Genomic DNA, 26,329 nt, shown 5'->3' on the forward strand with positions numbered 1-26,329 from the left:
AATTTAAAGAAACTTAAAAAAAATAACTTTCCATCACATCATAATTAAAAGTTTTCCGCAGCATATGCATAAGTTCAAAAACTTTTCTCATTTATCTCATCTCCGATGACGCCGCGACAATGGATAGGACTTCCGTGTACTGAAAATACTGCCCAGTAATGTGGATGTCGTGGAGGACATAAAACAAATCGGAAACGAGTACTACTTCAAGAAGGATGTCGAGGTTGTGGTGGATGATAGTGACAACGAAATCCTCAAAAGCGACACAGACTTCAAGCGCCTTGAAGGACGGGAGTTAAACTATTCTGGAACCACTGGCGATGGTAGTGGAATAACAGAAACTTTGGACATTGTTGTATTGCCGGCACCGACCAAAGATGTAGAAATTTACGAAAAAGAAATTCTGCCGGAAGAAAGTTCGCTCCGACCGGACGATATCAGTGTAATTGGTATAGCAACCCCCACGAGAGTGACTGCTGCCTACACCACCATCCCAATGCCTAGACTATTTGAAAAGATGCACAGTACTTTTACTGATGCTTCGCCAACGATGCCGTCACCGCGGGTAGCAGGTTTGGAGACTACAATCGGTCACTGGGACGAAGAAAGGATTGATCTGCCAGAGGTTGAAGAGTCAATGCCGGAAGTACCGCCGATACAAACGGAAGCGAACCAGACTGGTCATACACTGGAAGACCGAGATAACATACCATTTAGCTTCAACAATCGAACATTTAAGAATATCCAGGAAACAGTGCATCAGGACGTTGGTGGTGGTCAAGAACCCTTTCATCCCATCATTGATTATGACACGGGCGTCGATTCGACTGAGCTTGGTGAGGACGAAGAAGACGAAGATGCGATTGAAAACAACGAACAGCTCGAAAAGGATACCGTCACCAGTTCGGGATCTCACAGTTTTGTTGGCCTAGAATCATTAAAATTTCACAAAAAATACATGAGGTAATTACAGAGATATTACATTAAGATTTGAAATTATTCAGATTTGTGATCTGTTCATGGTAACGTGTTGTATTATTTTTTAGCGTTCAACGTACGTTATTAAAACATCCTTTGCGACAGGGGTTTCTAATGACTCCTGGCTATCCGAAATACTATATCGGTGACAGTATTTGTCGGTGGACGTTATACGCGGGACAAAACCAACGGATAAAACTAACCGTTCTAGACATAGCATTACGATGTAAGTAGAATGCCAACCTTGTCTAATAGGGCACCCAATGTCTTAAATAATGTGATTATTTCTTTCCAAACTGTACTCTGATATGTTACATTAATGCGTTCACTTTTGCGTGCATAGATGACGAGGAATGCCGAGATTATCTTCATGTTGTAGATTTGAACACGAATCAGACATTGTTCCACAGCTGTACCGAAAGCACACGCCCGATAGAAATTGTCAGCTTACAGGAGCGGCTTGAGGTAAGTTTCTTCAACGAAACAAATTTGTAACAAAGGAAAACCATATCATCAATAGTTCTTGCCGAATGCGGTGCTACTTAGTTTAGTATCTGACCTGCAATTTTTCTTTCCCTTTCATTCGTGTGTCTTATTCATCGACCAAAAAGGTGGCTGTGAGGACAACAACAAAAATAATTTATCCCAAACGAGGGGTGCTGTTACACTATACAGGTGAGCTGCAATAGATCGTACATGACACAACTGATTACTAAAAGATTAGTCGAAAGAGATAACGAAGTGTGCGATTGCTTCATTTAGTCTATTTTGGCGTTTAGCAGTATGTTTCCATGGCGTTGCAAAAATTATCTGTAACGTTATGTTACATTTTAAATTCGAACACATTTGGTTTGAAATGATTCACTTTCAACGAAATGTTTCATAATAATTACTACGGAGCCAACCTTTAGGCGTAAATTGTGCGGTGGTGAGCCAAACACATCCAAGGAGTTCAGAAATTCAATTGGATAGTTGGAAGATTTATTTTCATTTGTTACACCGTCAATAGATTTGAATGAATGCATTGTTCCAATGATCTTACTCTGAATGTATTTGTTCGCACTGAATCATTAATAATTTTTTAAGTTGCAAATGATGTTTGGAAATACTTGGTTGATAAGTTCGTCTTTCGATGAAAAAAAGTTCCCGTAAATCCGAATTCCGATTCCAATAATACATCTTCGTTGTCGTCGTCATCATCATCACCTAACTGGTTATACTAGCAAAAAGGAATATTGCTAAATAAGATTACTGTAATATACAGATTATGCCAAAAGACGGCTGGCTTGGGTCAGGTTCGTTAGCGAAAATCCGAAATGTAGCAACGCATGCGCTTCATTTATTTATATATGGAATTGCCACGGCCATGCGAAAGCATTTGTTTACATTTCGATTCATTTCTCGGAATGTGTGAATGCTTTTTTAACGAACTTAGCCCAAGCCAGCCGGCTCTTGGTTTAAACTTATTAGAGTGATCTTAATTGTAACCAACTGCGACGAAGTATTTTTGACAAATTTAAACGAAAACGTCGTCAGCAACCTTTAAGGACTCAGCACACATCCGACGTGCGTTCGGGAAATGAAAGTTCGGAACGGCAAATTGCGTTGTCTTGCATTGGATTGTATGGGACACTTCAGACCGGCAACGGCGTCAAGTTACTCCGTTGAAAGCAAAATTGATAAAATAGACAGCCTTGGGGTCGCAAATTTGTCAAGGTTCGTATAGTTGGAGGTGTGGTGGTTGGGGCGAAATATTTCGGGCTGTTTTGTTGTTTGACAGATTATTTGTGTTTATATTTAGAAGTTCTGATTTGATTTGATTTGATATATTTAGAAGTTTGAGATTTGTGTTTATATTTAGAGTTTTGATGCGAGAATTAAAACAGTTGTATGATGAATTTGTGTTTGAATTACAAGTAATAATTAAGTTATATTAAGAGAACGTGCTTTTGCGCAGTAATCTGAATATAACAATCCAATACAACGCGTGTTGACGTTCCGAAATTTGATTTCCAAAACGAACTTCGGATGTGTGCTGAGGCCTTTAATGTTTATATTGTATGTTTACTGCAAAAGTGTAGTTTCCCCTCCTTTCGTGCACTTCCGTTTTAGATGTCAAGCGAAACTCTCTTCCCAGCACTGGTCTCTCTGTTTCAACTTATTCTTTCACCTTATTTGGTACATTTGTTCTCTCTTTTACTCCCAACTAGCACTTGGGTGTGAAGTGCCATTTCCGACGCCGGCTCACATGCGACTCGTGCGTCGAACGGAAAAACGGGCATCGTATGTCTGTGACCCGTTGCACGTCTTTCCTGATACGGGCGAAAGTAGTCGAGAGCTGATCTGTACCGTGAGACACACGTGGAATCGAGTTCTGCCGGCCTGCATTGGTAAGTATGCACACAAACATATCTACGCCGCCCCGTTTTACCGATTTTGAAAGTACCGCGTTGCTGAATGCATCTTCACTGTCATATGTTAAACAATGCGTTTAGATGTTTCGTGCAGCTACGAAAAGTTAGAGAAAATAATCCACAGAGCATCTCCGTGTTTTTCTTTGTGCGACGTATCGTAACTACGTGAAGTAAGCGTAAACTATAAATATGTTTTGTTTAGAGGAAAATGACAAGCATCGTTTGACACTGATAGATTTTTAACGTACAGCTACTCAAAAGGACTCGTGAGAAATGCTTGTTTGTTTTCGATAAACATTCTGGTGCGTCATCAGTTACAAAGTAAAGCGCGTGATAAAACAGGAGTGGATTTTTTCGTTTGCTTTTCCCTGGTGCGATTAGCTTTCTTAGTCAATTGAACTCACCATCCACCATGCATATAACTTGTATATTCGACAATGTTTTGCTTCAAATAACATACAAAGGACGGTACCGGTGAATGACCGTTTGTTACAAAAAGTAGTTTATCTTCAAAAACTAACATTTCCAGCTCCAGTTTCCAAAATAGAAAACAGCATGATGACTGTTATCAAATCATCATGCTGTGTCAAACGTTTGTTCACGACTACTCGCACATTGTTGATAGGATCCGACCGATGGTCGGAATCATTGTATGGTCGTCTAGTTGATAATGAAATTGATTGCCTCTATTTCCCATTACATGGCACAGACACCAACTCGCATAAAGATGTGTGGATGGCTTATCGCACTTTTTGTACCATTTCGGTTAGTTGCCCCTCACGCGATAGCGCATTAGTTAGTACAATTAGAATTTCCTTGGGTTAATTCAAACAGTTCATAATTAACAGGGAGCATCTCGTGATGCTGTTTTGAAAGCACGCTGATGTTATCTTATTTTGTTCTCATTTTGTGGTTGATTTATTTTTAGAAAAACGAACAACCGAAGGGAGCGGTCTAGTCTCACATTACGAACAGAAGCGTAAATTCGGATACGTTGACAGCATGTCGGACAAACAGGCGGATACTGTTTACGGTACGCAACTCAAAACCCGCATCGCAGTCGCTATGCGACAGTCATTCAACGATTAACGTTTCTCTTCTTTTAGACATTCTCATTCCATCGTTCGTCATTGCGGGACTATTCATTGTTAACGGCATAGTGTTTGCAGTTATCATGCGCTATCGCAACAAGCGAAAGCAACGCCTTGATCTAGAGAGTAAGGAACTGGCGGAACTGTAGAGATCATCACACCTTCAGCCCACCTCGACGTGCGTTATCGCCGACTGCTACCGAATATTGCCATGCTTGGCGCAGCGTCCATTGCGACCGCATATCGCTTTGTCTGACAATCTTTGCGTCTTTGTTGCGAACGAATGTTTGAACTTTGTCATACTTTATCTTTAATTTATAAAAGAAAATTATGCAAGAAACACCACATTGCAGGTAGTTACCACAATCTTCATTATTTTGTTTTCAAATTTACTCTCGAAACCTCCGTCAACGATGGCTATTTCAGTATAGCGATAATTAATTGAATGTTGATGGATCATTGAACCAAGGATTGACCTCGAAAATCTCCAAAATCAATTGAACAAAACTTGGTTATGTTTGCATATGGGGTGACTTTTCATTAATTGACCAGACCGAACTTCAACCAGACTAGTTTCGCATACAACGGACAGCTGGAATGCACTCCGGATACGATACCCATTTAGAGATCTACTAAAGCTCTCTTCTTATAGTTTTAAATTGACAGAAAGCACCACTAAATTATACTTCCACTATTGCACGCCTGGAATATAAAAAAACTGCTAAAATTTCACTGAGGTTCTTCTGTGAGGTGTATCACTGATCACAACAGCAAAGTATTCAAACACCAGTAAACACATTGTTGAAGAAATGTCGTTCTCCTAAGAAAATGCCGGCATGTCCAACTTAGAACGGTGAAAGGGATCCTTTGAAGTGCAAATTTAAAGAAAGACACAAATGAATGTTAACAGAAAAAAGGAACTCCAAGAATATAGCCCAAAAAGCGGAAATTTTAAGATGCTAATACGTAGATGGAGAAAGACTGTTAAATCTAAACCACGTAAAGGCGGCTAATACTCATGATAATGAAACAAAAACATTTAAAAAAATGCTACCAGCAAATGTTTGAAAAAGGAATCAAAGTGAATGATTTTCTGTTGCTGATTACTGATTTTGGAATTGGTTACAAATGTAACTTGTAAAGTTTGCAGAACTTAAACAATTCAATGCAATTTATTGTAACGCACTTTGCGTTTGGCAAATGTTGAATGTGGATGGCGTTAGGGCCTTTGCTTAAAAGTAGTCATTTTCAAAGTATAAGGTGGTATTCAGCAAACGAATACACAGAATTCTGAAGAAGAGGATTGGCAACTAAGCAGTTTTAGAGTCAGAAATCAAAATCAAACTGATTTATCATCGTTGTAGTGCGCGAATGGTTTTCGGTGATTATTTGGTTGGATTGTCCTCCGTTTGTTTGATCATAAAGCAATAACTAATAGAATCAGCATAAAAGAACCCTCGATTTGTAATGCATTTAGCAAGGTCTCGTAACTTTAATGCCAAATTCCATTCATGTGAGGTAAGAATTGATGAAAACCTCAACTAGTTGAATCAATTATCACAAATATGGGAGTTGTACGATCTTTCGAATAAACAGGAACCACCGGACCGATTTAACTAATACCAGTACAATGTGCAACCTTGGTGCGTTCTGCAGTTTTGACCGTGTTATTTTGAGTAACATTGCTGCCATGCCAAAGATTAGATTGTCCCTTACCACAACGGAGGGGGGGTTATTGCTTTTCGGATTTATATAGATTCTCTTCACAACTGTATGAAGCAAAGAAAATAAGAGGCTTTTGAAACATGATTTTGCATATACTGCTCAATGTAGATTAAACTTTTTTAAGTTGAGCAAACTATATTTAAATGGAATGAATAATGGTTTTTGCAAAAAGTGGACCAAACCAAAGTTTTTTTTCGTTTTGAATGTTGTGTTTGTCTATATATCTAGGCGATAGCCTTCATGGGACACAGCTTCTCGTCCAACCGGCCATGCATATCATGTTGTTCTTTTGCTTTTCGATACACGATGTGATAGGGGTTAAAAAGTCAGAACAGTACACATATAAATGAAAATATTTTGCTATTCTGCATTTATCTTTCCTTACCTACTAGATCTCGCGGAGAGTGATTGCGAGCAAAACAACACATAAGGCCGTCAGAAAGCATGAGGGTAGGATACGATATCGAATCGATAGCCAGTTCTGATACCGCTTAAAGAAACCGTGATTCAATTAGCTACGAACTTCCTGAAGAAATGAATGAGTGAAAGAGATTTGAATGAATGTTATAAACCAAAGTAAAGAAACAATAAAATAATGTCCACCCATGAAAACTAATGCAGTTTGTTTTGTTTTCTTGTTTTATCAAACAGGTCATCAACATTAAATATACAAAATTGTGTAACACTCTCTGTCACCAACAGCTTGGCATGCTGTTGTATCTGATTGTATCAACCCTCGACGGGTTGATCAAATCGCTAAGTTGGCTTTGCACTGAGTACACGATTTCTGGTGAGTTGGATAGACAAGAACAGCAATTCGAGAACTGATTGCGATAGAACTTAACGGTTCAATGTTCTTTATTCGGAGTTTTTCTTTCTCATCATCGCTTCAATGTCAGGTTCCACAACGTCTTTTGTACTATTGGCACATTTGAACAACTGATTATTCGCAAAAATGGAAACCTAGTGACTTCTTACAGTAATGCCCCTTTGGCACACTAGTTCTCCTAAAAGGATTCGGAGACAAACGTAGAGATTGGTTTGAAGAACTTTCGATTAAACCGAAAGTTCTATCTTTAAACAAATTAGGGGTTGTTGTACCGAAATGTATGTCGCCTTTCCGTATAGCAATGAGACGTTCCAGTAGCATCCGTTTTTAATGGATGGCAACGGCTTCGGTAGCGCGATTGGCGTGCCAGTTAAGATAGTTCGGTTGGGTGGCGGCAATGTATTCTTGCATTAACGCCTCGACAACGTCCCGCGATTCGTCCAACTCGCTGAGATCGTCCTTAAATTTATCCTCGCGCCGAAATTGGTCTAAGAAGGCTCCACGTTTGCGGAGCTTATCATACTGGTTGAGGCAGCGACCGAACAGTGACGAAATGCTGGTGTGATTAGCGAGCATCAAGCCAGACACTCGATGGCTGCTTTGTACGTATGGGCTGCTGCGGGAAAGTGCCACCTGTATACTGGCCGGGCCCCACGGTATGAATTGCGCCAGTTTGCGCTCCCGAATACGCTGGATCGACTGGTGCACCTGTGATGGATTTACCTCACCCTGAATGATGTTCAAAATCGATATGTACCGATGTTGGTTTGCTTTGTCCGAAGTTGTCGATACCATCATGTTCTTTGGCTGCAGCAGACGACGCATCACGTCCAGCACCGTTGTTTTCTGCACCGATTGCGTGTCGGTATCAGTCGCCAAGGGCGTGTATCCGGTCATAAGGAAGTGGAGTTGCGATGTCGGAATGAGCGGAGCGATCAACTCGATCAAATTGTTATTCATATACGACGGGTAGCGCAATGTCGTCGTACTGACTGACATGATCGTCGAAACGAGCGTGTTGATTTGCGCAAAGCTTGGATTTTCTAGTTGCAAACGTTCGGTGGCGATACGATTCAGAGCCGTGTTATCTAGCACCACGACGCAATCCGCGCAGCTCGTAAGACGGCGTAACGTCAACAGACTATTGTAGGGCTGCACGACGACGTCACTGATCTCGTCCTGATTCGGGAACACACTATAGGTCTGGATGAGCTTCTTCGGGAAGCGTTCCGACAATGTTTCCATGATGAAGGATCCCATACCCGAACCGGTACCTCCAGCAATGGAGTGACATAGCACGAATCCCTCCAGACTGTCTGTGTTGTCTACCTCTCGATCGATAATATCAAATATTTCTTCCTGCAGCTTCGCCCCTTGGCTAAAGCCCGACGCCCAATTGTTTCCGGCCCCGCCTCCGTCCTTTGACAAGTACACATTTTCTGGGTTATACAGCTAAACCAAAGTTATAAACAGTTGTATACAGTAGTTGTGAGAATTAAAAAAAAATCTAATATGTGAGTATGTTAGATTATTCACCTTCGAATATGCCGACGACATTATGTTATGTATAACCCTGGGTTCCAGATCCAGCAGCACCGCTCGTGGAATGTAGTGGTCATCGTCGGCCTGGTAAAAGAAAACATCCTTTCGGTCGATACCATCTGTGGCAAAGTCTTGCAGCATCCCGCTCGGAGAAATGCCATGCTCCAAACAGAGCCGCTTCCAGAACTCAAAGCCAACTGAAAAACGATAACTGAGATTCTACAACGACGATCTTCAAGCACACTGCCGGTAACTTACTCTGATTGCCGCACTGACCCAGCTGTAGTGTTATTATTCCTCTGGGCATTGCGCTTATTATCGTGTTCCACTGCTTCACTAACCAACGATTTCTTCGCGGCAAGTAGTTTTAGTTCAACGCGAACACAGGTAAAACGAACAACTGCTCCGAACTTTTTCGACTAACTTGTGTGTTTCCTTTTCGTTTGCGTTGCTTCGATTCATTTGTTGTACTCTTTTAAATAAAATCGTTTACAGAAATGTCGCTTCACTCCTCTCGGATCAGGGTTGTATTGGCTGCTGAACCAAAAATGTACACATATTCACCACTGCATTCGGGGGTCTTTTTCGATCGGCAGATAGAATTAAGGTGAATAAAATTTTCCGGCTGTTGGTATTTTATTATTTCATTGTTTGTGCCAAAAGCATGTTCTAAAAACGGAACTAGTTTGGAAAAATATGCGTTAATGAACGCATAAAATATGCCACACCTCAGCAGTACAAGACGCAACCCTGTCTTTGACGTTCAAAGTAAGGCTCTCTTCTTCACACCTTCGCGGTGAATAGCAAATACGTTCTTGGCATGGCGGAAAGAAGTTACGCTTGCTTTCCCGTCTGTTATTAAAAAGTCTCCGTCGCTATTGAACAACCTGGTGAATTTGTTTATTTGGGTGGAAAAGTTAGAAGTGGTTCTTCGTCTTGGTACAAAATAACAGTCTGGTAGTTTGGGCAGCAGGCAGCAGCAGGCTACGAAAACTTCTAAAACCCGAATCGAATTACGTGAATCCATCGGTGTCCTGTTGTTCCATCTGCTTTTCATTGCTTAAAAAGGGTAAAAAAGTTGCACGTTGCGTACCGTGTGTGTGTTAGCGGTTTATCTACACTTGAGTTTCCGATTTTTATCGTTCGCGAACTGTTTTCATACAAAGGCTTTCCAAACGCGCACCGAAACAGTGCCCGAGTGTGGTGAGTGAGTGACGCGGTAACGATGCGCTTCTCTGCTGAAGGTGAATAGTCTGATTTTCACGTTTTTCTTTCCATTGCAGCGAAGCTGTAGATTGAATCTGCTACGGGATCGGGATCGTTCCTATGAAAGTGCTATCCTTGTAAACGCTTCTCGATGCTGAGTAGTAAAGATTTGAGTAGTACACAAAAAGCCAACATTGGCACCAGCCAACAAGTGCCGGGAAACCTCCGAAAAGCGATAGATGTCATAGATCTTCTTAGCGACGATGACGAGGAAGGGGCATCCTCCAGGCACGATGCCACCCGCCGTAGCGATGAGCCTCAAATGCATGCCTCTAATAAACGCTTTGAAATGAAACCCATATGTGTGCGAAAGTCGCACACCTGTGAAGGTAAAGGATCCAACAGTTCTCCCCTTGGCCATCAATTTACGTATGCCCGACGTTCGATTCACGCAATGGCGGAGCGTCCTGTTGTAGTTCGATCACAGCAACAAGAGCATGCACATTCAACACAATCGCCTTCCACCAGTGGAATCATTTTGAACCGGACATACAGCAAAAAATCTTCCAATAACAGTTCCACAGGCTCCAAGAACATGTACGAAGTTTTCGATCTCACTTCTTCGGATTCAGTACGTGACACTAGAAACCATTGCCTACCATTGCTAAGCAACAGAAACTCAGAGAGCAGTAGTCGTGGAGTAATTCGTTCTACATCACCCAGATGTGCCCGTAAGTTTATTAGGCTAACTTCTTCTCTTCCTCATGGTATGCAGTCTCTTAATTTGCTGTGGTTTGTGTTTTTCCTCGCAGCACCCGTTATTGACATAACTGGCAGCAAACGTACCGAGCAACGGCCGAGTTTTGTTCGCCGATCGTTTCATAAACCGTCTACATCGAGCTCAGTTGTCACAACCATCGATTTGGAACAAGAATTGTCGGCTGATAATGAGCCTACTTCTCCGACCGTGAAAACACATGACAAGAACGATGCATCGAGTCGCTTGTCACCGGCAGTTATTGCGACAGATACACTGAGTGTTCCATTGGCCGAAATGAGAAAACAATCGGTCTTAGCTGAGCACATGGATGTTTCTGATGGAGAGGAGATAAACCTGGAGCTGTTGGACGGAACGGAACAACCAGTCGTTGGGTGTTCGGCCAGAGACACTGTTTCGCTCGTTGAACGATCACCAAAAGATCCTTCTATCGAAGGCGGTGTTCCCGATGCGCAAGAGCAGTGCCGTTCACCGGAGGCACCGGATGATGGTAGTTCGATGGAAAATTCGTATGGCGACGTGTCGAGTTCCGGATGCGCAAAATATTCCTCCACGAAACACAGCTTAGGCCATCGACAGGGTGAATGTCAGCGAAGGCAGTCGATGAACGAGTTCGATCTAAAACTGGCAGAAATCAACGAAACCATGTCACCGATGACGCACAAGGATCGGGTCGAACAGTGGCGCGTTACGGAGGAAGACCTCCTTCACTCGATTCCAACCAAGTCACAAATCGAAGCTAGTAGTTTGGGTCCCAAGCGTTCATTCTTCGAAATGGTGCACATCTCCAGCGATGAAGATTCGAATGATCAGGAGGCGGAATCGGGTTCGAGAGAAAGTTTGTTGGCAACCAAAAAACGACGCTCTGGTTCAAAAAGTTTCCGCGACACATCGCGTTCGCTGGACGACGGCAGCGACTTGGATTTTCGTAAAGATCAAATTAACCCGGAAATTGATAAACGACCAACTGCCCAGCCAACCATGATCGTAGAGAGAAAAAATTACCACAAATTACCGATCCGGTTTCGTCCTTGCGATGGGTGCTATCTCGCATCATCGAGGGATAAGTTAAAGATATGTGACCGATCGAGCTCTTGTGATTGCCGTCGTTGGCAATCGTTCCAAGTTGGACAGTCGATTGTTCCGGAAAATCGTAGCAAGGACAAAGCCTATGCTCAGTTGCTGAGTAGGGATAGGGAGCGTGATAACTTCCTTAACTACTTGCGCATCAGTCCGTTCCATCGGGCGTCCCAACAACAACACACTGCCGATGGAAGCAGGACAAATCCACCCTACCCCCTAACGGAGCCGATGGCAACTGGAGCAGGCATTAGTGTCCCTCAAACTGAAGCCAACTTTGCTAAAGCTTCGGCTGGGACGGTAAAGAACAAAGTCAAGCACTCGGTTCAGCGCGTTATTCACAGGAAAACGCGCCCAAAGCCGAAGAAAAAATCATCTACCAAAAGCAAACCGCATTCGTCCATTATTGCCAGCAGCGGTATTCTTGGCGTAAGGCGGCTTGTATTACGTAGCTCACTGCGAAGCGGTAAGATTATACGTTATCGCAGTACGTTTGTAGGTTTGCGCCAAAACTCACGAGCGAAAGCACCCAAGCCTCATCCGGGCAAAGTGGAAGCGGAAGTTCCACCTTCCCCCGTTGACATGAAGGTTGAAAACACGGTGCAATCAAAAGAGGAAATCACCACCGATTCGCCCGCATCGCACACTCCATTCCATCCACAGGATGAAGGGAAGCGTCTGCAGCACTCACTGCCACCAACATTGCCACCATCTTCGTCGCCGGTGATTCGAAAGTCGAAACGTTCGCACCAGCCAACCGTCAAATCGCTGCGATGTTCTGTCGATAGTGCCGTTAGCAGTTCGACCAGTGCCGACATTCATGAGAGTAAACGATCAAAAGAGTGCCAGACGACGGAGACACTACTACCATGCGTACCGGTGGCACCAGAGCCTCCGCGGTGTATGAACGATGGTAAACCAACGAGAAACCCATTGAACCGATCCGAGGGCGAGGTTCTGAATGCGTTCCTGCTCGACGAACAGCTCATCGTGGTACAGACGGGACTGGTGAGTTTCTGGAAATACTCCCGACTAAGTGTGCTGCTGGGAGTGAAACAAGAGTGGCAACGCATCGCCCAACAGCAGCGATGGGTGTGTGGTGAGTGACTTCTAGTTCTTTTGTTCCGTTATCTTTTTGTGCTTCTGCAGTAACCGATTACTTTTAGACGCCGAGCTCGACACACAGAACGCCAACCGTATCGGTTACAACGATGGCAATCCACACTACCTGGAACCGAGGGCACGAAATTTAAAACACGATGAATCGCGAGCCTGCCCGCTGGCCTCGGTCTACGTTAATGCGTATTTTCTCGATGTGCACCTAAAGTATCCGGACCAACGGAACGATGCAGCGGCAGATGCGGATCAAGGACAAACTGCTATCGACGGTAGTGATTTGGACGAAAGTGGTGTTTACGAGCAAATCATACGATTGAAATCCTATCAGCTGGACACTATAAAAAGGTGCTATTGCGCGCATTTGAGTATTTACAATACGAAAAGTAATTTGTTGGTTCAAACAAACAAAAATCTATTACCTTTCCAGTGCCCTCGAAGACGTACTTTTCGTGCCGCTGCCAAACTCGCGCTACTTCATCGTCTGCTGGTACGAGCACATCTCCGAGCTTGAAGCGCGGACGGGGCTGTGCAAATACAGCTTGACGCCCGACCTGGAGACACTAGCGAGCATCCGTGAATTTCCGATCGTAAGACAGAAACTGACCAGTTTGAGGTGTGTGAACGATAAAAAGCTACTGGGGCTTGGTGAATCGACGGTACACATATGGTGCTACGAAAGCGGGTCTTTGTTGCGTACGATCGATCTGAAGATCACTCTCGGACTTGTCATCGGCAGTTTTTTGCACGAAGAAGAGGTAGGCCGCCATTTCTTTCGGCACAGAAACCATTTTTTTTACTACGTTCTTTTTCGACCACAGATGATAAGTACACTGTTTCTGATGCAACTGCAGAAGTTGCCGACATCCAGCGAAAACAATCGGAAACGCATCAAAATGATCGCCATTAATTTACACACAGCCACCTGGTATGTTGGGCACAGCTTCGACATTGCTCTTACTTCAACGCGGTAAGTGAAAAGCGCTGGCGCTTTGTGCCATTAGAGAATTGCTTTTTGAGCCCAGGATTTCGTTTCGCTTCCCTTAGAGTGACGGGAGAAAGTCAAGTTCAAAGTTCCGCTGCCGTTGACGATCGCCAAACCAGTCAACGGTACTGCGTGACTTTTCAGAGCGGGGAACTGTTGCTCATCAACCTGAGCGATCCGACTGTCTGCTGGACGAACCATAAAAAGCTGGAGAAGGATATTCTGCACGCGGAAGAGAACTCCTTTCACGTCTGTTCGCGCTTACGTAGCAAAACGGGTGAAGTTTATCGGCCGAAAGAACGGTTACTGAATGTGTACAACTGGCACGATGGACGCGATCTTTTGCTATACAGTGATCAATGTTTGTCCATTAAATCGATTGACGAGTACATGTTGGAGTGCAAATGATCGAAGAAAGTGGATACCGATGGGAGGTGTAAAAATGTTAGTATTTTGCTTATGTTTGCGTTTGCGTTCAGAAGTTTATTAATCATAATTACATAATTTCAATTAAATGTGAGATTTTTTTCACAACTTTGCAAGAGAGCTTGTAGAACAAATTCGTACAACTTTTAGACGCCGAGCTGGACACACAGAACGCCAACCGTATCGGTTACAACGATGGCAATCCACACTACCTGGAACCGAGGGCACGAAATTTAAAACACGATGAATCGCGAGCCTGCCCGCTGGCCTCGGTCTACGTTAATGCGTATTTTCTCGATGTGCACCTAAAGTATCCGGACCAACGGAACGATGCAGCGGCAGATGCGGATCAAGGACAAACGGCTATCGACGGTAGTGATTTGGACGAAAGTGGTGTTTACGAGCAAATCATACGATTGAAATCCTATCAGCTGGACACTATAAAAAGGTGCGCTATTGCGCGCATTTTAGTATTTACAGTACGAAAAGTAATTTGTTGGTTCAAACAAACAAAAATCTATTACCTTTCCAGTGCCCTCGAAGATGTACTTTTCGTGCCGCTACCAAACTCGCGCTATTTCATCGTCTGCTGGTACGAGCACATCTCCGAGCTTGAAGCGCGGACGGGGCTGTGCAAATACAGCTTGACGCCCGACCTGGAGACACTAGCGAGCATCCGTGAATTTCCGATCGTCAGACAGAAACTGACCAGTTTGAGGTGTGTGAACGATAAAAAGCTACTGGGGCTTGGTGAATCGACGGTACACATATGGTGCTACGAAAGCGGGTCTTTGTTGCGTACGATCGATTTAAAGATTACTCTCGGACTTGTCATCGGCAGTTTTTTGCACGAAGAAGAGGTAGGCCGTCATTTCTTTCGTTGTCGGCACAGAAACAATTTGCTTTACTACGTTCTTTTTCGACCACAGATGATAAGTACACTGTTTCTGATGCAACTGCAGAAGTTGCCGACATCCGGCGAAAACAATCGGAAACGCATCAAAATGATCGCCATTAATTTACACACAGCCACCTGGTATGTTGGGCACAGCTTCGACATTGCTCTTACTTCAACGCGGTAAGTGAAAAGCGCTGGCGCTTTGTGCCATTAGAGAATTGCTTTTTGAGCCCAGGATTTCGTTTCGCTTCCCTTCAGAGTGACGGGAGAAAGTCAAGTTCAAAGTTCCGCTGCCGTTGATGACCGCCAAACCAGTCAACGGTACTGCGTGACTTTTCAGAGCGGGGAACTGTTGCTCATCAACCTCAGCGATCCGACTGTCTGCTGGACGAACCATAAAAAGCTGGAGAAGGATATTCTGCACGCGGAAGAGAACTCCTTTCACGTCTGCTCGCGCTTACGTAGCAAAACGGGTGAAGTTTATCGGCCGAAAGAACGGTTACTGAATGTGTACAACTGGCACGATGGGCGCGATCTTTTGCTATACAGTGATCAATGTTTGTCCATTAAATCGATTGACGAGTACATGTTGGAGTGCAAATGATCGAACAAAGTGGATACCACCAATGGGAGGTGTAAAAATGTTAGTATTTTGCTTATGTTTGCGTTTGCGTTCAGAAGTTTATTAATCATAATTACATAATTTCAACTAAATGTGAGATTCTTTTCACAACTTTGCAAGAGAGCTTGTAGAACAAATTCGTACGATCTTAAATGACACTTGTATGTTCACCTCGACTTGATAAGCGGTAACACGAACGTGCTGTTAAGGATAATATTTATTTGTGTTACATTTTTTCCCTTAGGTGAAAAGTGAGGTGAATACAAAATGAATTCAGTTCTATCATGTAAAGAGAATTCGACAAAGAACAAATGAAGTAACGGCTTCATTCCTTGATTTCAGAATAAAATATTCGATTGATGTACATATGTATGAAACAAAAGTGCTGGTAAATTGCGAAAAAGTTTGATAGGACTTGAAAAACATGATTGCACAACACAATTTTCATTGTAGATAACGTTCTCAGCGTGTAAATCGAATAAATGGTTACGATAGGAATCGGTGTCTGTTACGGAGCGGACCTAACGCGCGAAGGAGCGCGGTCCGAAGTGATCTCGCGTTCACTTACCAGTTCTGATCTTTTTGCCAACGCCTCAAAACCGTTTGTTAATCGACTCTTTTGGCCTGGGACGGACAGGGTAGATGGGTACTACTACCTGACAGTGGAGGCCTCGAGAGAAGATTGGTTTCCGACTATTACTGCGGTGCCAGACGGCACGAAACAGTTACGCGCAACATGTAACTTGGTGTCAAATCTGTTTCGTGCCGTGTGGCAGGTCTAATATTACAGCAACAGAAACAACTAGTAAGAGAAATGTCAAACTTGTTTACATTCGTGTTTTTGGCCCGAGAAAATAGAAATCGGAGAGGTAAGTTGATTTCTGAATAATCTTTTCGCTTTTTTAGATATTGTTGCTGTACCGGCAAGATGGGATTGAACAAAGTGACAACAGGCCAATCGTCCGGCACCAGGACCGCACATCCAGGATCATTGCTAGCCAAACAGAGCTGATGAAAGAGATGACCGTTACGGCGAACAGGATTATGAAGGCGATAGATGTAGAGTTTACGAAAAAGCCACACTAATTCACGTTATTTCCCGAACATCCGGGTTCATATTATACTGGGAGTGATCACGAAGAAATAAATGCTTGGTGCCATGCTTGGAATTATGCTGGTTTATTCTCTGCTAAGATTGTTTTGTACAGAAATCTGTAAGCTTGTGTTTCCAGCTATGCCTCGGAGAAATCCCGGACGGCGTCTGGCGTGCAGCTTGTTACTCGTCGCGAAGGGATGGGCGACGCCGAGTCCGTCGGTGAATGGTTTGTCGGTAAAAACCGCAGGTGGGAGCGAGAGATGGTTCCATGGATAACATACGCGTCATTATTCATGCTGAAGTCGAAGAAGCACTGTAAAAAGCAAATGTACACCTTCTTGTAAACTTCCAACAAAATTAACCATCAATAATGACCGTCACTAATAATCACCTAACCAAAACATTAACTTCGATGTTCATAACTAATTGTTCCGTCCACCGGATCCGGAGCGTTCCGGATAACCAAGCTCACTACGCATTTATCCGAAACATACTTACCAGTTTTACGTATCTTTTTTGCTCCGGTTTGCTACCCATTTTATTGCTGAAATGGAGATAAACTTATAGTTAAAATTCAAAATAACATCACAAATAAAAATCTTTGCTTGTTAACAAACCTCTGTTTTCGTTTGTTTGTAAACAAACCTCTGTTTTCGTCTGTAATGCGCCCTGTTGCAGGGTCTGCAGACCCACAAAGCTTTTGACACCTACTGATCGCTTTACTGTCAAAATTGTCGCGGTTGGAGGCTGATATATCGTTTGTTTCGTGCCGTCTGGCACCGCAGTTAGAGTTCCGACGGAGTGGTGCAAACGATTGTAAGCAGTCAATATCCGGAGGGATCTCACAAGCGGGATCAAACGGTCCAAGAGTAAAAGACTTGAGACCAGAGCGTTCCGTAGCCTAATGATATCTAACTTTATTCAACAATTTCTTCGTGTTATATAGATTTTGCTTTTTGTTATGATTAAACTATCCTTGTCTCTTTCTTTCGATGCGTCGCTTATCGGTACTGGTCGATGCTGGTCGACCCAATTTTGGGTATATTTCCGGTCCCTTGCTGTGGCCATGCATTTCCTACGCTTATCTATCGTAATGTTTTCATTGCTCTTGCCTGCAATGTATTTTAAGATGAATGCTGGACCAGCGCGGTCCCTAGATAATTTTATGATGCAATCTGCACCCATGTTGTGGTCTCTGTGGATTCTGCTTTGTTTCTTTATGATTCTTAAGACCCATCGTTCGATCGAGTCGCATGTGTTGTGCCTAACGTTCTTAGAATTCGTAGCTTATCTGTATTGCTTGTAACGCTAGGTTGGAAATCGTCGCGTTCTCAACAGTGTCAATTATTGCGGAGCGGAGGTTACCCCGAAAGGAATCAATCTTGTATGCTCTAACTTGCTAGCACTGATGTATGTTTCTGCGGCAAGTTACAAAATGCAAGCTGTGAAGTCCGATGAAACATCGATCAACCCAATAAAGGTGCCAAGGTTAGAAAGTATTTCCTTATGTTCTCTTTTTACATATTCAAAACAAACTGTCCATTGTTTAACGGTTCCTTCGATCGGGGGGTAGGAATGGTTTTCTCTAGTGCTTCAATGTTCATTTTAAACACATTAATCAAATTAAATTTTATACGCAATACAGTGTGGTGATAAACTAAAACGGTTAGGTGATAGTCGGGTTTGGTTTTTAAATTCATCTTTGTTTGTTGCACGGCCTTATTGTTTTATTGTTTATTCCATACGACCTTAGCAGAGTTTTCGAAAAGAAAATTTCGAAATACCACAGTTTACATTCGTGGACAGTGGACTGTGGCCATACATTTTGTTTACTTTTGAACATGCACATCTTCTTGCAGTATGTTATTGTTATTTTTTCTTGTATGGAACTGAAAACATTGTAATATACTAGTTATTAATACTGTCTCCCATCGCACTGGGCATTTACGCATAGCACGTACGCGAAAGCTTGAGATCACTCCCTTTGGCCAATTTTGTTTTCCTTATTTTGACAGCTTCCATTTTCGACATCAGCGTAGCGCGATGACTGAGCCGACATGTTTGCATTGCGTGTTGCGGAGTGAAATGTTTTTGTTGATTCCACACCAACTCGCTCAGATGGTAAATGTTTTGCATCAACTAGAGTAGTCAGTATGAAGGAAACAATGTGTCATCTACAGTAAGATTCAATCGGAACAGGATTGGTCAGTACCGAGCGTAAATAGCACTCCAGAGATAAAAAGTGCATACTGCGATAATAATTATGGTATGCAGCAGCTGTGAAAATAGAATTGGCCGGCAACAATGCAATCAATGCCAGCATATTGATACATCAAGGATTCTATGTTAGCCGTGAAAACTGGCCGCGAGCGATACGTTCGAGTGATCAGCAGCCATCGCCATTGTTCGCACAAGAAAGCGCTGTGCTGCGCAATATTGGGAGCGGAAACAGTGAAAAAATACGCTCGACTTCACCTCGATTGTTCGAGAACTGTGGAACATTACAGCATGACGGTAGTGTATCCGCGGAAAATGTTGGCCCAATTTCATCCGTACCATGGTCAAAACATCATCCTGTTCAACGAGAATACGGTGGCGTATCGAAAGGCCAGCTTCGGAAATGCACTCACTTTCAGCGAGAAACCACTGCAGCCAGGAGAAATCTTTCTGCTCGAGATAGAGAAGAATGAACGGGGGTGGAGTGGTCACATGCGATTGGGTAAGATTGCCTTTTGTTTTTTATTGGTGCAAATGATTAGCCTTGATAAATGCTGCATATGTCATTTTTCAGGTCTCACGCAACTTGACATCAAACCCACTTCCACCCTTCAGTACGCCCTGCCGGATCTGGCGAATCTTGGCTCGAGTTGGGTTTTTCCGATCACACGCTCCGTCGGTAATTCGGTGTTGAAGAGTAATATACTAGGCGATGGCATTAACGTAAAAACTTCGCGGGGCGTCTTTCCGCGCAGTCTATTAAAGCCCATCACGCAAGATGGAGCAAGCGCCGACATTCTGCCAACGGACACCAACTCCCGGATCGGTGTGGTGTTTGTCCCGAGCGAGCACGAGGCAGACAAGGCGCAAATGCACTTTATCATAAACGGCGAGGACCACGGACCTTGCACGCACGACATCCCGTATACGAAGGGTGCCCTGCATGTCGTTGTCGATGTGTACGGCACGACCAAGCAGGTGAAAATCATTCAGCTGTATGGCATAACGACGTTGCAGGGAGCGTGTCGCGACGCGATACTGGCACGTGTAAAAAAGTCCTCCATTCCGGACCTGCCGCTGCCAGAAAGTTTGAAAAATTATTTGCTACAGTACGGCTTGTAAATCGAGTGGAACGCACCAATTTTGTGCTGGTTGTCTTTTGCAGCGAGTAAAGGAATGCAAATCGCTCCATTTGTTTCTTCCTCATTGAACAACTTGTTTTTGTTTGCTAAGTGGGTTCCAAACCTATGATATTGTGGATAACAGATGGGTGATAGCCCAGTTAAGTCGAGTGTTGATATTAAGTAGATTGTAAGGTATGAATACCAATCTACTAACGCGAGTGTACATTCACAAATGCCCGCTAATTAGTAGCTAGCCAACGTTCCCTTGACAACATGCTTTTGTAGATTCCATCGTTGAACGGGTTTGCGGGTTGCTAATGACTTTAGCTAAGGTTAGCGAAATCAGACAGATGCCATTGGTGAATGCATCGTTTTTGCAAAAAGATCTGTCGACGGGGCAACCCATGGAAGGAACGGTCCCAACATCAACTTGTGAATAGAATAAAAAAGGAAGCCGGTATAGGATGGTTCATCTCTCGATTGCTGTGTAGATAAATAGTAAGACGCAGGGACGCATTCGTAAAGGCAACCAAACACACACCCAGTGTAATCATTTTGAGAATTTGTTTACCGATACCTTTTATATAGTCAGTAATAAGTATATAAATATACCTGTAATAAATCCAGTCCTCAAACATGTTTCCATCAACCAAAGCCATCTTGTGTTGCACTTATTATTGTACCGAAAGTGGCTCACTTCTCGCCGAATGGTTTTTCCAAAACGACTCACGAACAGGAAGATGCCGGTGCAACACGCTCTGGTAGAGGCATCACTGTAAATAGGTCGATGTTGCTTGAGAGAGTGGATAGGTTGAAGGATCGCAAACTATCGCACGATCACCTACGATCTGCCACTTGGTTGGTTTGGCGCAACATTACCCTTGGTCTGCTTGGCCTGCAGCTATGCAGCTAAAACAACAGAAAGACACGACACGATTTCGCTTCGTTTGTTTGGTTCAGATTTTATTTTCTTCACGCAGAAAGAAGGGTGTCCTCAGTTCCGCTGTAACATTTGCATGTGATCTTACGAAATAAAGTGTATGCCACTTACTTTAACCGATTGTAAAACGTATCTAAGATAATGTACAGGTTGGGATAATCTCGCACCGAGGGCAGGTGAACGCAACTAAACCTTATAGTTTACTTTCTGATTGATGACGACCGACTTTTCGGCCGATTCTCCAACTCGAACGCCTTCAGTTCGCCTGCCTCGATTGAAAAAGGTTCCGTAAAACAGCAGCATTAACAACTCAACCCTCAACTCCCGCTCTGGGCAAACATTATTTGAGCGGCTTCGCGTTTTACGATGCTTATGTATTGGAGAAGAGACAAGTTAAAAATAGTGTTGTACAATCTTATTTGCTATGGTCTCCTTTCATTTCGATGTTCGACAGCTGTTATTCGTCAGTACTTAATCTTCTCACACCGTTGTGGAAGTACCGGGATGTATCCTGGCAGCGATGCTTGCTATGTTTGTTGCACCAGTTGGGCTCCAACTCCAACTTTGATGTAGAGGACAAAAGCAGCTAAATTCGCCGCTCATTTTTCATTACCTAATCTAATTTAGCTTTATCGCTAAATACGTGTTCGCTTATAAGTGCGTAGTCTGAAACGGATAGATAGTAAACGTGGTGTAGAGAAAAGGATGTGAACACGTTATATCGAATCTATACAGCTGCCGCTTGAGGTTGGCAAAAGAAAACACTGTAAAAAAAGGGCGTAATTTCCTCCTTTTAAAGTAAAATATAGTATTTTCACACTATTGGTGCGTCAATCGTACTGCAACCGTACCCGTCCGAATCGGCACCGCTTCCCTAACCGCATAGCATAAGTAGCATAAGTTTAATGAATTGTGCATCATGGCGCATGACGATGAGTACATGCCGTATATTCAAGCATTTGCGAACCCCTTTTGCATTGCTATATTACTTAAAAACTAACTCCCTGTCCCAATCAGTGGCTAATCATTGTTGAGCTGTTTTCGGTTTTTTAGACAGAAGAAAGAAAATGAACAATTTGATTGTTTCCTTCTAGCTATGTACAGAAACGCTGATCGGGGCCGAGTGCGGGGCGACCGAAAATAAATAGCAAACACAAACTGCGTTGCATTTGGCCGGCGAAACCGCGGCGTTGCTCGTGTTCGTGTTCTGCGGTATTCGGTTGTTTTGCACGAACGGCCCATTAACTCACGGACGGGTTAACCTTGTGAGGCGTTTTGGCGATCCGCGGCAGAACAGTTAGCCCTTCGGCCAGCGCTTGCTCGTAGGAGAATTGGCGCGTGTGGTGATTGCCGTCTGCATCAATTTCCAATAGTTCACACACGATTTCATCCTTCGACTCGATCGACGACGGTTCGTGCAGATCACCGTTTTCAATCGTCTCGATCACGTCGCTGCACTGCTCGAAGTTTATGGCCGCCGGTACCACCAATATACCGTTCGTTTCCGAATGCTCTTCCCGGAAAAATCCCGGTTCCTCTGTGCCTTCCAGTTCCGCCACCAACTGCCGCCGCGACGAATCTGTGAAAAATGCAGTGTCATGCGGTGAAAGAAACATGGAACGACTCTTGCCTGCACCGCGGGGCACCCGCGAGACCACACTTACTGTAGCTTGGGTTCTCGATCTCGATCCGTTCGTCTTCGATGCCATCGTCCACGAAACAATCTTCCTCCGGATCTTCCTCGATGAGCGCGTCTAGGTTGTGATCCTCTTCGATATATAAATCGTCGGCCATGTCCTCGGCCATGTTGACTGTATGCTCCTCCTCGTAATCGTTATCCTCAATCCCGTCGTTTTCGTCCCCCATTCTGCTCGTCTCATCGTCCAGGTCTTCTTCCGCGGCGGCCGAATCAGTGGCCGATGAATCATCGCCCCGCTCCGTGCAGTTTGCCTCATACTCACTTTGCAGTGCGGTAGCCGTTTCACCGCCGGCACTAAAGGCACACGGGCGATCGCGGTCGCTATTGGCATACTGAACCCCCCCGGTTCTGCTGGTGGTACATATGATTTCTGCATCGATCTTACGGAACAACAAGTTGGTTTTTTGAAGCACTGCTGAAGAAGCACTTTTCGTGCGGTCCAATTCCTGCTCCCAGTCACGTGCTGCCTCGGTATCGGCCGGCACAGACAGCTGAGAGATTCTCTCAGTTGAAAGCTTTAGCTTCTTTGCACCGGGTACGGCGGGAGAGACCATTAATGGCAGCGTTGTCCCGTGCAATGTGCCTTTGAAAGGTACCAGCTGGCTACTGGCAATTGTAATCTTTCTCATAGGTGGTCCTCCATCGGTTGCTTTCCGTTGCACCGGAGCGAGTTCTGCTGCCGTGAGTCGTGGGGCACCTCCTGCTTGCCGTGCCGCACTTTCTGTTGACAGCGTGGTCATATCAACCCTCGATTTTTCATCGGCATCGGCGGCAACCACCTTTCCAACGTGCGGTTTAGTGGATTGCTCTAGGCCAGCATCGAATGCGACAACATTATTCAGCTCTGGTACTGGCTGCACGATCACCTTCGGTGGGCTGCGTGTCACGTGCAGTGCTACCGGATGCGTCAAGTCCACGGCACTTCTGGGAAGGGACATTTTCATACCCGCGGCGTTAAGCGTTCCGGTGGGGCTGGGTTTTGGTAGAATAAATACATTGTTCTTTATTATTGCAGCAGCGCCCGTTGCTACCGAAGGAGCCGCTGCACTTCCGCTGCCGAGTGGCATTAGCTGTGTTTTGTGCACCGAGAGCTTGTTGCCACCGCTGACTGGCGTGAACCCGGTGAGAACCGGAGTGGCCTTAATTGCGGATGATTTCAGTATCTGAGCTCCAACCTTCACCGGTGTGTTACCAGCACCGGTACCGGCGGTGTTGTTTGGCGCACCGTTGAGGTGACTAGGTTTTGACTCCGTTTTCGTCGCCACGGCAACAGCAGCGCCCTCTCTGATCTTTGCGTCTACCACGCGTCGAAGGTTTTCTTCCACATGGTGGTCGGGTGGCGGAATAGCGGGGACAGTGGAAAATATTACTTTCGGATCCGGTATTTCTTGTGAATGGCGTACTTTCGCGTGGTTCGGTTGCTCGTTAGTATCGCCAGTCTTACCGCCACCAGCACCGCCAGCTTCCCAATGGTTCAAATGCTCCGGTGACGGTGGGTGCAGCGGTTTCGGCAGACCCATCGTAGTCAACGTGGCCGCCGAGGTCGATGTGGGTATAAGAATGTTTTTGCCAGGCGATTTCTTTTGATAATTCAACAACGGATGCGGCAGGTGGCAGGGTTTGCCATGCACATGATTTGCGGATCGCGCAGAAAAATGCACATTATCACCCCTCGCAGGGCCACTAACGCCGCCGCCGTAGGTCGGATTAAGCTTCGAAAGATTGTACTGAATGTCCTTTTTCGAAGACGGCAATATACACTTCTGATGCGTGCACACATTCGCGGATGCCTGTAGCGGAGATGAGAACACTGTTGACGTTCCTGGAACGGACTGTGTCCCGGTAGGTGGTGTGAAGTTGCATGTTGACGGATTTTGCTGCGATTTCATCAACTGTCCACCGGGTATCGCTGGGTGATTTGCATTTTGCTGTGGATATGGCATGTTAGATGTTAGGTGGTGCTGCAGTTGTGGCACGTTTTCCGCACCGTTGGCGGTAGACGTTGCCACATCGTACGGAACGGCGTAAGAGTGAATCAAATGTGGGCTGTGTAAACTGCTCGCCTTGGAAGACCCGAACTTGGGCGGCTTTCCTGACGGATAAGGGGATTTCACCTTCGCCGGCCGTTTAGCTCCTTGGGAATTTTTCCTCGTACGCTCCCCAGTTTTGCCGGTCGATTTGCCACCGTATGCTTTGCACTGCTCCAGTTTGTTATTGGCGCCTCCTCCCTTGGTAGGTCCCTCCAACAGTATGTCACTCAGGGATGGATGGTCGTTGACAGGAGAAAATGTCTTTTCGGTCACAAAAACACCATTCTCGTCTAGCTGTGTCTCTTGAATCGTACGCTCGTGTAATTCATCCTGTGCCTGTGGTTTCCCTTTCCTCGCTGCTTCCACCTGCGTCATATCATTCTCGATATAGCTTTTGGACATTATGTCCTGCAACTACAAAATCCGAAGCACGTAGCAAGTGTAAGGGCGGGTTTGTTTTTGCCAAACAATGCTGCAGATTATACCTACCGGGTCTGAAGTTACGATTGCTGCATCACGTTCGAAACCTTTCTTAGCAAGCGCTGGTTCCATTTTGATCAACTCGAATTTGTACACCGCTTCAGCTTTGCCAAATCGATCACAGGACGTTTTAGCGGGATGCGGTAGTTTGGAGTTTGCACGCGTAAGTTGCTCGTACACCGTGTTAGCAATATAGGTAAGGGCCGTGTGCGGCACCGTCCTGGGTAGCACGGGGAACGACCGATGACCTTCCCGACGCCAATCCTGCGAACTGTTCGGTCCCCAAACACTGCCCGCGTTGTGCGTTGATTAAAGTTTACTGCTTTTCATGGACAGTGCGGAATGGCGCTACTTACATTTCGGCTACCGTTGTCAGGCGCTCATCGTTTGCGACGCGCCGTGCTTCTGCTCGATGTCGATCGCTAGATATGTGCAGCACACGCCGTAAGTCTTCCAGTATCCGTGATTTCTCCTTGCACAGCGTTCCTTGGGCCCGGAATGCACTTACGATGGTGCCATACGATTCGAGTTCTGCGACGAGAGAAGTTAGAAAGACGCCACTTTAGTTAGGAAGCTAGATGCAAACCGCCACCGCAGCTTACCAAGCCGCCGAAGAACACCGCGGCATTCGTCGCGAGTCATATCCAGCTTCATTGGCCACATGGTCTCTCTTTGAAGCTGCCGCCAATGTTCAGTCCTACTACTACTACCCGGGAATCGAACGCACAGTGACACGGCCGTGTGTTTGGCTTGGATCGAGCTTAACCAAAAATCAAAACACTTTACTTCCGTTCCCTAAACACGCCGCAATGGGTTAAATTTTTCATGCTTCAAGGCAGTAGAATATCGTCGGGATGGGAGACAAATTGATGCCTTTTGTACCGAAAAATCCAGGATAACCAGCTAAGTGCGTTCAATCGTAGGATATCTAGGCGCAAATTAATTTTCCGTACAGCACTCGGACTGAATTGGCGTAATATCTACGACCAGCGCAGTCTTCCATTTCTGTTTATAAGACGTCAAAATGTATTTATATGTCAGCGCTGGCAACAC

The 26,329-nt window shown here is 44.7% G+C and overlaps 5 protein-coding genes and 1 long non-coding RNA gene across 7 annotated transcripts in view; 3 read left to right on the top strand and 3 right to left on the bottom strand.

Moving 5' to 3' along the window:
* LOC128275129 (uncharacterized) overlaps nt 1-5,285 on the top strand; it is a 29,600-nt gene extending 24,315 nt beyond the window's left edge. Inside the window, exons 6-12 of the mRNA XM_053013529.1 lie at nt 128-963; nt 1,047-1,204; nt 1,322-1,443; nt 1,590-1,653; nt 3,189-3,368; nt 4,321-4,425; nt 4,499-5,285. Of these exons, the coding sequence (XP_052869489.1) occupies nt 128-963; nt 1,047-1,204; nt 1,322-1,443; nt 1,590-1,653; nt 3,189-3,368; nt 4,321-4,425; nt 4,499-4,632 (1,599 nt within the window). The 3' untranslated portion in view covers nt 4,633-5,285. The remainder of the gene's footprint in view (nt 1-127; nt 964-1,046; nt 1,205-1,321; nt 1,444-1,589; nt 1,654-3,188; nt 3,369-4,320; nt 4,426-4,498) is intronic.
* Nucleotides 5,286-7,129: 1,844 nt separating this feature from the next.
* Nucleotides 7,130-8,977, bottom strand: LOC128271542 (tubulin gamma-1 chain-like). The gene is made up of 3 exons (XM_053009118.1): nt 8,838-8,977; nt 8,574-8,776; nt 7,130-8,489 (listed from the first exon to the last, which is right to left on the bottom strand). Exons 1-3 carry the CDS (start codon nt 8,884-8,886, stop codon nt 7,365-7,367), a joined length of 1,377 nt encoding a protein of 458 aa, XP_052865078.1. The 5' UTR covers nt 8,887-8,977; the 3' UTR covers nt 7,130-7,364.
* Nucleotides 8,978-10,239: 1,262 nt separating this feature from the next.
* Nucleotides 10,240-15,841, top strand: LOC128270558 (uncharacterized). Its single transcript, XM_053007969.1, has 11 exons — nt 10,240-10,516; nt 10,598-12,742; nt 12,810-12,969; nt 13,051-13,107; nt 13,190-13,517; nt 13,581-13,729; nt 13,807-14,144; nt 14,321-14,618; nt 14,703-15,030; nt 15,100-15,248; nt 15,327-15,841. The coding sequence occupies exons 1-11, from the start codon at nt 10,240-10,242 to the stop codon at nt 15,670-15,672; spliced, it is 4,575 nt and encodes a 1,524-aa protein (XP_052863929.1). The 3' UTR covers nt 15,673-15,841.
* A 1,197-nt stretch (nt 15,842-17,038) lies between these two features.
* Nucleotides 17,039-17,532, bottom strand: LOC128274326 (uncharacterized). The gene is made up of 3 exons (XR_008269297.1): nt 17,404-17,532; nt 17,178-17,330; nt 17,039-17,099 (listed from the first exon to the last, which is right to left on the bottom strand). It is a non-coding gene; the product is annotated as an uncharacterized LOC128274326 (long non-coding RNA).
* Nucleotides 17,533-18,815: 1,283 nt separating this feature from the next.
* On the top strand, nt 18,816-20,841 carry LOC128272198 (neuralized-like protein 2). 2 transcript variants are annotated; one of them, XM_053009958.1, is made up of 3 exons: nt 18,816-18,907; nt 18,986-19,505; nt 19,578-20,841. In XM_053009958.1, the coding sequence occupies exons 2-3, from the start codon at nt 19,130-19,132 to the stop codon at nt 20,123-20,125; spliced, it is 924 nt and encodes a 307-aa protein (XP_052865918.1). In that variant the 5' UTR covers nt 18,816-18,907; nt 18,986-19,129; the 3' UTR covers nt 20,126-20,841. The 2 variants fall into 2 exon arrangements, with proteins under 2 accessions (XP_052865918.1, XP_052865916.1); XM_053009956.1 differs by having other exon boundaries at nt 18,839-19,505.
* Nucleotides 20,842-22,308: 1,467 nt separating this feature from the next.
* Nucleotides 22,309-25,943, bottom strand: LOC128270560 (uncharacterized). Its single transcript, XM_053007970.1, has 6 exons — nt 25,879-25,943; nt 25,633-25,807; nt 25,286-25,565; nt 23,485-25,210; nt 22,732-23,415; nt 22,309-22,646 (listed from the first exon to the last, which is right to left on the bottom strand). The coding sequence occupies exons 1-6, from the start codon at nt 25,937-25,939 to the stop codon at nt 22,309-22,311; spliced, it is 3,264 nt and encodes a 1,087-aa protein (XP_052863930.1). The 5' UTR covers nt 25,940-25,943.
* Nucleotides 25,944-26,329: the final 386 nt, after the last annotated feature.

This window comes from Anopheles cruzii, chromosome 3 (assembly GCF_943734635.1).
Source record: "Anopheles cruzii chromosome 3, idAnoCruzAS_RS32_06, whole genome shotgun sequence".
Taxonomy (NCBI): Eukaryota; Metazoa; Arthropoda; class Insecta; order Diptera; family Culicidae; genus Anopheles; species Anopheles cruzii.